The 12,403-nt window shown below is 44.4% G+C and overlaps 1 protein-coding gene across 1 annotated transcript in view; it reads right to left on the bottom strand.

Annotated features, from left to right (window-relative positions):
* Positions 1–12,403, bottom strand: part of LOC126215342 (carbonic anhydrase) — a 177,337-nt gene that overhangs the window by 24,616 nt on the left and 140,318 nt on the right. The window contains exons 5-6 of the mRNA XM_049942024.1: positions 10,892–11,036; positions 2,333–2,438 (exon numbers count right to left, since the gene is read on the bottom strand). Coding sequence (XP_049797981.1) covers positions 2,333–2,438; positions 10,892–11,036 — 251 coding nt within the window. The remainder of the gene's footprint in view (positions 1–2,332; positions 2,439–10,891; positions 11,037–12,403) is intronic.

Raw genomic sequence — 12,403 nt, 5'->3', positions numbered from 1 at the left:
TTGGACCATAAACTCCACAGAGTTCGCCATGAATTTCACTAGCTTTTTAGTTTTTTTGCGACAAGAAACTTTATTAGAGAACGTAACTCACAAACGGCGGGGCTTGTGATTTCAGCAAACAGTTTGAAAGCACGTGGCTCTGAGAGGAACAAAGACATGACCTTGACTCTTCGATGCTCACAGGGTACTAGTTCAAGGTGCATTCCACCATAAGAACGGCAGTACTATCTCTACTATTACGCAAGATATATGAAAACGGAAGACACTGACTGAAATATGCCATTGTCAAGCACCTATTTAAGAAAGGTGGTAGGACAAGTGTCAATAACTACGGACCAATTTCACTGCTAATATCATTTTCGAAATGTTTGAGAAGGTAATGGGTTCTGTATTAGTATCTCACCTGACCAACAATAATATCCTCAGTTAATCGTAGTCTGGATTTCAGAAGAGTTTCTCTACTGCCATTTACATGTTCACGCACCAAATTTTACAAGTATAAATAATAAAACAGTGGAATTTGACTGTGTGAATTACAGTAATTGAAGCTCTATGGGATTGATGGTATAGCCAACAATTGGATAGTATGAAATCTAACCAAAAGAGTGCAGGAAATTGTACTTAATAATTCAGACTGGGGAGAAATCACGTATGGGGTTCCCCAAGGCTCAATATAAGGGCCCCTATTGTTCCTCAAATATGTAAATGATATCCAGTCTAATACAGAACAAGCATATTTAGTTCTTTTTTGCAGATGGCACTAGTATTGTAATCAATCCAAGCATACATACAGAAACAGAAAAGATGGTAAACTATGTCCTTGAAAGTATCATCGGTTGGTTTTCTGTGACTGTTCTCATCCTCAGTTTTAAAAAGACACAACATATACAGTTCTGCACGTCTATGGGTACTATACCATTGATAAATTTAACACATGGTAAAGAAATAATAAATACAGTGGAAGCTTCAAAATTCTTAGATGTCCATATTGATGAGAATTTGAAAAGGAGAAAGCATGCTTTGAAACTCCTAAAACAGCTCAGCTACATTTGCATTTAGAATTATTGCAGATCTTGAGGAAAGAGAAATCAATAAGTTGAAGTATTTGGGATATTTTCATTCAGTAATGTCATATGGAATAATGCTCTGGGGTAACTCCTACTTATGAAAGAAAGTCTTCATTCCTCAAAAACATGCTTTACGAATAATATGTACTGCTCACCCACAATCATGTTGTAGACATCTGTTTAAGGAGTTGGGCATTGTCATTATTGCTTCCCAGTATATTTATTCCCTCACGAAGTTTGTTTTAAATAATCCACTGCAGTTCAAAATGAACAATAGTGTACATAATTACAATACCATAAGGAAAAATGACATTCATTACCCCACGTTAACGTTGACCTTTTTTTTTTAAGTACGAAAAGGGGTGCACAATGCTGGAACTAAATTTTTTGGGTAAATTACCAGTGATATAAAATGTCTGACAGACAGCAAAGTAAATACGCGGTTTCCGTTCTTTCAGACAGGAAATTTACAGGAATCAGTGAAATGTTGCGAGTTCTGAGGGTAATGGGCAGGGACACTACGTCAGTAATGTGTGGACAGGTTGAAAATTTGAGTCGGTCGAGGACCGCGTGCGAATGACCAAAGTGGGGCCGCCACATAGCTCAACATGTTCAGTCCTTTGTGATACAAAAGAAAAAAAAACTGAATTAATGTATCAACGATGAACTTCGACAAGTGTCATAGGACGTACACCCCGAACAAATACAACGATCAGTTACGAACAAAATGAGATTAACAAGAAAAAAATGGTGGTCCAGGCAACCAATCGCGAGAAATGGAAAAGTCCGGGTTTGAGTCCAGGTCTGGTCAAAATTTTCAACTTTCCTCGTTGATGTATTTAATGCCCAATGGCTGCTTATGTGTTCATTTCCTTTTTGTTCTAAAATGGGTCTGAGCAGTATGGGACTTAACTTTAAAGGTCATCAGTACCCTAGAACTTAGAACTACTTAAACCTATCCAACCTAAGGACATCACACACATCCATGCCCGAAGCAGGATTCAAACCTGCGACCGCAGCGGTTGCGCGGTTCCAGACTGTAACACCAGGAACCTCTCGGCCACCCCGGCCTGCTTTCCTTTGTGTACTGAAGTTTTATTATTATTTGTCTTTTATTCACATTCATCTTTATTCGGGTGCTGAAGACTCTGCTGTCATGTGCCCAGTCCAGCAGATTACGATGATCAGTATCATCATCATTTGTTCACCCATCTACTTGGAGCTTCAGTTTGGATTTTAGAACCTCGACGATCAAAAGAGCTCACCTGGAAGAAGAAAGCGAGGACGGCCAGCCCATCTGGCTTCTGCATGGCTTCATTCAGCGAGGAGTACTTCATGTTGCGGTGGACGATGTGCATCTCCATCGGAAACCTGTGAACAGGGAGCAGACAAGGTAGGTAGTACAGACTGCATGACATCAGTGAAATACAGAACAATATTTGAACTTGCTAATTATACACTCTAAGACAAAAGAAGGAAAAGAAAAAGAAATCGATGCACCATGAAGAAATTGTCCGAATGGGCTGGAAATCGGAAGACGTGATGTACATGTACTGCCAAACAAATAAGGTAATGTAAGCTAGATTATTTACTGTGCAAGCCTAGGGACCGACGACCTCAGCAGTATAGTCCCATAGGAGCTTACCACCACAATGGACACGAATGCACGCTCTGCGGTGGGCCCTCACACAGGCCACAAGGTTGGTAAGGAGTTCTTGCAGGAGGGCGTTCCATTTCTCCAGCAGTGCGTTTGACAACTGCTGGATGGCCGTTGGTGCACATGGACGTGCTGTACATCTCCCCAATGCATCCCATACGTAACGGATAGAATTTAAGTGTGGGTAACGGGCAGGCCAGTGCATTCATCAGATATCCTGTCGTTTCGAGAACTCCTCCACATGCACTGTTCAATACAGTTGCAGTCGCACATTCTCGTTCATAAAAGGAACATCAGGGCTGAATGAACCCCTGGGAATACGCTCACAGGGAAGGAGTATAGTGTCGCAATATTTTTGACGGGTGAGTGTACTGTGTTCAAAGAGCTGGTGTTCGTATGTGTGCTGGCATACACTGGCGCCATCACACTGTGCGGCATAAAGGTTAAGAGAGTATCGACGGAGGCCAATGAGAACACTTGCTGGAAACGCGCCGCCAACGCCCTCTCAGCTGCCAGTATTTAGGATCGCCGCCGCAGACGGGAGGGCCAGTTAGTCAGACAGTTCTAGTCTGTATGCCGAGGGGTTCCGGCGTGTCACCGGGGTGAGCTGCAGACTTAGCCTCCAGTGCAGAGACAGGCAGCACACAGCAACGTTAGAGTTAGCATAGCGGACTTCTACCTCAACAGCATTGAGGCTGAGCCGTGGCGCTCGTTACTGGCGCGCCAGTCTCTTGGATGTCCATTATCGATCCTTCGATGTTTCTTATCTTTGCTTGCCTTGTTGTTTTCCACATTCGCAGGTCAGGTGGCAGTTGACGTTTGCTCGGGTTACCTGCTGAGATGCCGCGAGGTACGAGGTGGGAAGCAACCACGTATATGTGGAGTCGGTTGTACGCGGTCTGCCTGCCTGTCTGCTCTCCTGATCTTGCTCAGCGTGCCTTGCGACCGCCTAGCTTGGGTTGCTGCCTGGTGTATCCTACACGAGCCATACCGGACGTCCAGCAGAAGTTAAGCAGCATTGCGTTTCTTTTAAAGAAAAGGAGCAAATGTATAAGACTTTCGTAACCAATTTTGGTGGCCCCTTAAGTGTGGCCTTAGCATTTACACTGCCTTTGGCTAGAGCTAATTCTTTTAAATTTAAACAGTTGGGGTTCCCTGTCTCTTTGGGGTTACTTCCTTGTGCTGGTTAAATGCTTACTTGTATAGCGGGAAGTGACTCCTGGTTAAAACTCTGAGAAGGTGTTTGAGGTTACTGCCGCCTCCAGCATTCGTCTTTTCAATGAAGTGTTGACATCCCTTCGAGCGACCTGGTGTCACTCCTCATTAATTAATGCTACTTTATGTGTACTTAATTTTGAATTGGCCATTTGAATTAATATTTTGGAGCACAGTATAGCACTAAGGCAACCTGATTGTATACCACCTTGTGCCCCGGTCTAGTACCTTAATTTTCAGCGGCACGAGGTAGCTCCACTACCGGTTTTACTGATGTGCTCCCTTCAAAATCTTATCTTGTATAAGTTTGCCCCATGTGTGTCTGGGAACACAGAGATGAGCTTTAGTGTGACTTCAGTGCTACTCAGTTAATGGAATCTTCATTTTGGCTTGGCTTCCACTGAATAGTTTGAGTGGAGCGTAGTGTGTTTGATTTGTTATTCATTTAATTACTGTAAGTTTGCTTACTTAATGGGGAGCAAGACATTTAAAGACTGTTGGTATTAACTCCCCTAGTTGCTGGGTGTTGCTAATTCGTTCCAAATGGCCTACTACTTATTCAATGGCAAGGCTGTTGATTAGTTGGTTACTGTGAGTACAAATTCACGCTATTTATTTGTTGCCGAAATTGTTAAAGTGTCTGTGTCGTGATTCAATCACTAGCTACGTGTTTTAGCTAAACTGATATAAACCTTACATTGCCTTCTTAAAATTTGTAGCCAGCAGAAACCCTTAAGAGAACTAAATTTTGTCACTGCTTATGTTAATCTTTACTGGGAGCAATATTTCATGTAATTAAATTTTGTCTTAAAATACGTATTTCTCTGATCTAATAAACGAGTGATAAAAGAAAAAAGCAAAGGGGCCTGGTCCTTCCTACTTTGTCCTGTTTGTAACACGTATCAGAAGCTACGTGCACCACACAGAAGAGAGCTTGCACGACAGCACATGGAACTTTAAGTAGCTCTTTCTTTATTAATAAAGAACCCAGTTATTAATTGCGTGCAGTTAGTGTTATAGAACGAGGATACCGGCCACCAATCAACACCCTCTCGTTATTTCCCACGGTACAGCTCTACAGTCACAACGAGATGGCATAAAATCGGCTGAAGAGAATACAACAGTATGCCCATGTAACATTATGCCTCGCCACACCATAAAATTTGGACAACCAAAAGGATCATGTTCGACAATGACACATGGCAAGAAGTGGGAACACACAGCACACCAACAAACACTGCGATACCCTTTCTTTTTGGTTGCTACATTATAGGTTATGCATTGCTGCACACAAAATGTAGCCGACATATTGAAATAATTTTTAGGATCACGTTGTGTTGTTGTTCTGGTCTTCAGTCCAGAGACTGGTTTGATGCAGCTCTCCATGCTACTCTATCCTGTGCAAGCTTCTTCATCTCCCAGTACCTACTGCAACCTACATCCTTCTGAATCTGTTTAGTGTATTGATCTCTTGGCCTCCCTGTACGATTTTTACCCTCTGCACTGCCCTCCAATACTTAATTGGTGATCCCTTGATGCCTCAGAATGTGCCCTACCAACCGATCCCTTCTTCTAGTCAAGTTGTGCCACAAATTTCTCTTCTCCCCAATTCTAGTCAATACCTCCTCGTTAGTTATGTGATCTACCCATCTGATCTTCAGCATTCTTCTGTAGCACCACATTTCGAAACCTTCTATTCTCCTCTTGTCCAAACTATTTATCGTCCACGTTTCACTTTCATATATGGCTACACTCCATACAAATCCTTTCAGAAAAGACTTCCTGGCACTTAAATCTATACTCGATATTAACAAATTTCTCTTCTTCAAAAACGCTTTCTTGTCATTGCCAGTCTACATTTTATATCCTCTATACTTCGACCATCATGTTATTTTGCTCCCCAAATAGCAAAACTCATTTACTACTTTAAGCGTCTCATTTCCTAATCTAATACCCTCAGCATCATCCGATTTAATTCGACTACATTCCATTATCCTCGTTTTTCTTTTGTTGATGTTCATCTTATATCGTCCTTTCAAGACACTGTCTATTCCGCTCAGCTCCTCTTCCAGGTCCTTTGCTGTCTCTGAGAGAATTACAATGTCATCGGAAAACGTCAAAGTTTTTATTTCTTCTCCATGGATTTTAATACCTACTCCGAATTTTTCTTTTGTTTCTTTTACTGCTTGCTCAATATATAGATTGAATAACATCGGGTAGAGGCTACAACCCTGTCCCACTCCCTTCCCAACCACTGCTTCCCTTTCATGTCCCTCGACTGTTATAGCTGCCATATGGTTTCTGTACAAATTGTAAATAGCCTTTCGTTCCCTGTATTTTACCCCTGCCACCTTCAGAATTTGAAAGAGAGTATTCCAGTCAACATTGTCAAAAGCTTTCTCTAAGTCTACAAGTGCTAGAAACGTAGGTTTGTCTTATGATCATAAAAGTCATATATCTCTTTCGTACCAGTGGGGATTCATTTGCCAGTCTTATGAATAATTTCAAAGTTACATGAATGTGTAATGTCTGTCCTTTCAGACATGTCCGAAAAAACAGACAGCATGCTCTCGCATAATTGGTTCATCTTGATGGGCACTGATTTCACAACCTACAGTTGGATACACATTTACGTTCGACCGACAGTGGGGATTTACAATTGGCCAGCAGGTAGGGCATGGCTGGGGCCTGCAGATAGGGAATGTGAGTATGGGAATGTGAGGTGTCTAGTGAGCATGCCGAGATAGTCCGCACATTTGTGGTAAACACTGCGCCTGGATGGTGCAGTGGTTAACGTAACTGCCCAGTAATCAGAAGAACGCGGATTCGAGTCGTGATCCAGCACATATTTTCATTCGTCACCGCTAATTCTGCGTAAGGTCCCAATGCAGCTGATATCATTAGTTCCTTCCCCTTCTTTCTTTCACTCTCCCCTCCACCATCAATTTACATAATTTCAGAGTATCCAAACAAATAATATGTGAATACGATTATGTGTGTCCACACTGAGTGCGCCACGCCAAATTGTACATTCTGCCACTTGTCGGTGTATCAAAGGAAGCGGAGCAACTGCACTTGTTCAGTTTGGAGAGGGCTGCATCGTGTCACACAGAATTGTGCTCGCAAGCTGTTCTGGCATTCACCACTAGATGGAAATGGCATTCTTTTTGTAGAGTCTTGTACCACAAGGAAGCAAGGGAGAGAATGTTGTTTCGCGTGGCCGATATCTTCTTTCTACAACACCAATGCACATGTGGATTAATACGGTTCTTTGATGAAATGACGCTACTAGGAGGGTCACTCCAAAAGAAATGCACACTATTTTTGTGAAAATACAGTTTTCATTCTGCATGTGTTTTCAAACTTAGTTCAACCTGTTCCCGTGAGTGGCGCCGTCACAGCACGTCTTCAAGATGGCTGCTACACTTGACGTTCGTCAGAAGCAACGTGCGGACATAGAATTCCTGTGCTGTGAAAACGAGACATTGGGAAACATTCACAAGAGGTTGAAAAAGGTGTATGGAGATGCTGCTGTCGATCGCAGTACATTTAGTAGGTGGGCAAGCATGTTACGTGGTGAAAGCGGGCACGGCAATATTGAGGATTGTCCTCGCAGCGGCAGGTCTCGTACTGCACACACTCCAGACAATGTGCAGATAGTTAACGAATTGCTGACAGACGCATCACAGTGAACGAATTGTCACGCTACATTGGGATAGAGGAAGGAAGTGTTTGCAGAATACTGAGAGTGTAGGCGTTAATAAAGGTTTGAGCCAGGTGGGTTCCCAGGATGTTGACAGTGGCTCACAAAGAAATAAGAAAAACGGCATGCAGCGAACTTTTGGAACAGTACGAGAATGGTGGAGATGAATTTCTTGGAACAATTGTGACAGGTGATGAAACATGCCTCCTTCATTTTTCACCAGAGATGAAGAGGCACCCAATGGAGTGGCATCATGCAAATTCACCCAAGGAAAAAAAATTCAAAACCACACCTTCTGCTTGAAAAGTTATGGCTATGGTGTTTTTCGATTCCGAAGGACTCTTGCTTGTGGACATCATGCCAAGTGGAACCACCATAAATTCTGATGCATATGTGACGACACTGAAGAAACTTCAAGCTCGATTGAGTTGGCAAAAGCAGGTTGTTTTGCTGTTGCACGACCATGCACGGCCACATGTCAGTCAAAAAAACATGGAAGCGATTACAAAACTTGGATGGACAACAATGAAACACCCGCCTTACAGTCCTGAACTGGCTCCATGTGACTATCATCTCTTTGGGAAACTGAAAGACTCTCTTCGTGGAACAAGGTTTGAAGAAGATGACTCCCTTGTGCAGGCTGCCAAACAGTGGCTCCAACAGGTTGGAACAGAATTTTACCGTGCGGGTATACTGGCGCTGGTTCCAAGATGGCGTAAGGCAGTTGAGAGGGATGGAAATTATGTGGAGAAATGAAAATAGTGTTCCTAAAGGATGTGTCTACACACTGTAAAACTTTCAAACATTTAGAATAAAAGATGGATTTTAAAAAAATAGTGTGCATTTCTTTTGGAGTGACCCTCGTACTTAACTTGACTAGAGTCTAGATCCGTGGTACAAGCTCATCAGGAATAGTCCTCTTGCAGAAAGTATCGGTAATCTTGCTATTACAAATTTTAGCCTCACTGATAGTCCCACTGCAGGCACTAATCTGGTCTCTACGTACTGTCATAGCATGCGATGAACTGAGCCCACTCTGTCAAGATACTGACAGATGTCAAAGTAAAAGAGTGAGTCAGTGAGGTCCTCCAATCCGCAGCAGCGGCCTAAGTATATGGAGTCGAGAGGGTGTTGGCGGCGTGTTGCTTGTCAGTGTACCTCTGGCCCCTCTCGTGATAGGCACGCTTGATCCAGCGTCCACTAATCGATCCTCGTGCTTCATCTGAGCCGACCAATGTGCTGACGACAGATTATGCTCCGCAGTTGTCACAAGGGTGGTGGAGGTTAATTCATCAGAGTTCAACCAGTTTACACGAAATATTTATAAAACATATACGCAAACCTTCCTTGTCAAATGGTCTGTCTACTAGTGAGAACATTATCAAAATCCCTACAGTAGTTGCTGAGATTAGCTCAAACATACAGACGGAACCACGTCGACTGCCTTTATTTAATATACACTACTGGCCATTAATATTGCTACACCACGAAGATGACGTGCTACAGACGCGAAATTTAACCGACAGGATATGCAAATGATTAGCTTTTCAGACCATTCACACAACGTTGGAACCGGTGGCGACACCTACAACGTGCTGACATGAGGAAAGTTTCCAACCGATTTCTCATACACAAACAGCAGTTGACCGGCGTTGCCTGGTGAAACGTTGTTGTGATGCCTCGTGTAAGGAGGAGAAATGCGCACCATCACGTTTCCGACTTTGATAAAGGTCGCATTGTAGCCAATCGCGATTGCGGTTTATCCTATCGCGACATTGCTGCTCGCGTTGGTCGAAATCCAATGACTGTTAGCAGAACATGGAATCGCTGGGTTCAGGAGGGTAATACGGAACGCCGTGCTGGATCCCAACGGCGTTTCACTAGCAGTCGAGGTGACAGGCATCTTATCCGCATGGCTGTAACGGATCGTGCAGCCGCGTCTCGATCCCTGAATCAACAGTTGGGGACGTTTGCAAGACAACAACCATCTGCACGAACAGTTCGACGACGTATGCAACAGCATGAACTATCAGCTCGGAGACCGTGGCTGCGGTTACCCTTAGACACTGCATCACAGACAGGAGTGCCTGCGATGGTGTACTGAACGACGAACCTGGGTGCACGAATGGCAAAACGTCATTTTTTCGGATGACTCCAGATTCTGTTTACAGCATCATGATGGTCGCAATCGTGTTTGGCGACATCGCGGTGAACGCACATTGGAAGCGTGTATTCGTCATCGCCATACTGGCGTATCAGCCGGCGTGATGGTATGGGGTGCCATTGGTTACACGTCTCGGTCACCTCTTGTTCGCATTGACGGTACTTTGAACAGTGGAGTTACATTTCAGATGTGTTACGACCCGTGGCTCTACCCTTCATTCGGTCCCTGCGAAACCCTACATTTCAGCAGGATAATGCACAACCGCACGTTGCAGGTTCTGTACGGGCGTTTCTGGATACAGAAAATGTTCGACTGCTGCCCTGGCCAGCACATTCTCCATATCTCTCACCATTTGAAAACGTCTAGTCAATGGTGGCCGAGCAACTGGCTCGTACAATATGCCAGTCACCACTCTTGATGAACTGTGGTATCGTGTTGAAGCTGCATGGGCAGCTGTACCTGTACACGCCATCCAGGCTCTGTTTGACTCAATGCCCAGGCGTGTAAAGGGCGTTATTACGGCCAGAGGTGGTTGTTCTGGGTACTGATTTCTCAGGATCTATGCACCCAAATTGCGTGAAAATGTAATCACACGTCAGTTCTAGTATAATATATTTGTCCAATGAATATCCGTTTATCATCTGCATTTCTTCTTGGTGTAGCAATTTTAATGGCCAGTAGTGTATGTGTACAACAGAATGAAGAAGATAGATAGATTAACGCTACAAAGGGCTGGTTGGTTGATTGGGGGGAGAGGACCAACAGTGAGGTCATCGGTCTCATCGGATTAGGGAAGGACGGTGAAGGAAGTCGGCCGTGCCCTTTCAAAGGAACCATCCCGGCATTTGCCTGCAGCGATTTTGGGAAAGCACGGAAAACCTAAATCAGGACTGCTGGGCGCAAGATTAAACCGTCGTCCTCCCGATTGCGAGTCCAGTGTGCTAACCGCAACGCCGCCTGGCTTGGTCACGACAAATGCCCAGTGTACTGTGAGCGTACTGCAGAACTGTCTATTGGTTCGTGCCTAACGACAAAGCTGCCTTTATACGGAACTCTGGTGGATCTTGAGCACGTGCACCGCTTACCTGATGCTGTTGAGGACGTGCTCGCTGCCCCTGGAGAAGCGGTGGCCCCAGTGGAAGTGGAAGCTCTCCAGCTGGTACTCGTGGAGCAGCAGAGCGCCGAACACCTTCGGCCACGACTCCCCCGTCACCGCCGGCCGCAGGGACACTGCCAACACACAAAGGCAGGCGGCTGTCCGTCATCCTGTCTACATCTACATCTACATCCATACTCCGCAAGCCACCTCACGGTGTGTGGCGGAAGGTACCTTGAGCACCTCTATTGGTTCTCCCTTCTATTCCAGTCTCGTATTGTTCGTGGAAAGGATTGTCGGTATGCTTCTGCGTGGGCTCTAATCTCTCTCTGATTTTATCCTCATGGTGTCTTCGCGAGATATACGTAGGAGGGAGCAATATACTGCTTGACTCTTCGGTGAAGGTATGTTCTCGAAACTTCGACAAAAGCCCGTACCGAGCTACTGAGCGTCTCTCTTGCAGAGTCTTCCACTGGAGTTTATCCATCATCTCCGTAACGCTTTCGCGATTACTAAATGTTTCTGTAACGAAGCGCGCTGCTCGCCGGTAGATCTTCTCTATCTCTTCTATCAACCCTATCTGGTACGGATCCCACACTGCTGAGCAGTATTCAAGCAGTGGGCGAACAAGCGTACTGTAACCTACTTCCTTTGTTTTCGGATTGCATTTCCTTAGGATTCTTCCAATGAATCTCAGTCTGGCATCGGTTTTACCGACGATCAACTTTATATGATCATTCCATTTTAAATCACTCCTAACGCGTACTCCCAGATAATTTATGGAATTAACTGCTTCCAGTTGCTGACCTGCTATATTGTAGCTAAATGATATGGGATCTTTCTTTCTACATATTCGCAGCACATTACACTTGTCCACATTGAGATTCAGTTGCCATTCCCTGCACCATGCGTCAATTCGCTGCAGACCCTCCTGCATTTCAGTACAATTTTCCATTGTTACAACCTCTCGATATACCACAGCATCATCCACAAAAAGCCTCAGTGAACTTCCGATGTCATCCATAAGGTCATTTATGTATATTGTAAATAGCAACGGTCCTACCACACTCCCCTGCGGCAAACCCGAAATCACTCTTACTTCGGAAGACTTCTCTCCATTGAGAATGACATGCTGCTGTTCAAACAGCTCTCCACACAGAGGACTGTGTGTCAGGTGTAAGGGTTCAATAAAGCAATAGGCGCACACGACTAATGCATTGCAGGGCGCACATTTCAGTTTTTATGTAATGAACAAAGGGAAACACTTATGTGCTACAAATACACGGAAGTATCACTGGCGTACGCATTCGTGTTCAAGTACAGAGATACGTAAACAGGCAGAATACAGCACTGCATTCCGCAACGCCTTCAGAAGACAACTAGTGTCTGGCGCAGTTGCTAGGTCGGTTACTACATCTACATCTACATTTATACTCCGCAAGCCACCCAACGGTGTGTGGCGGAGGGCACTTTAAGTGCCACTGTCATTACCTCCCTTTCC

Source organism: Schistocerca nitens, chromosome 12 (assembly GCF_023898315.1).
Source record: "Schistocerca nitens isolate TAMUIC-IGC-003100 chromosome 12, iqSchNite1.1, whole genome shotgun sequence".
Lineage (NCBI taxonomy): Eukaryota > Metazoa > Arthropoda > Insecta > Orthoptera > Acrididae > Schistocerca > Schistocerca nitens.
This window is presented reverse-complemented; position numbering and strand designations above follow the sequence as displayed.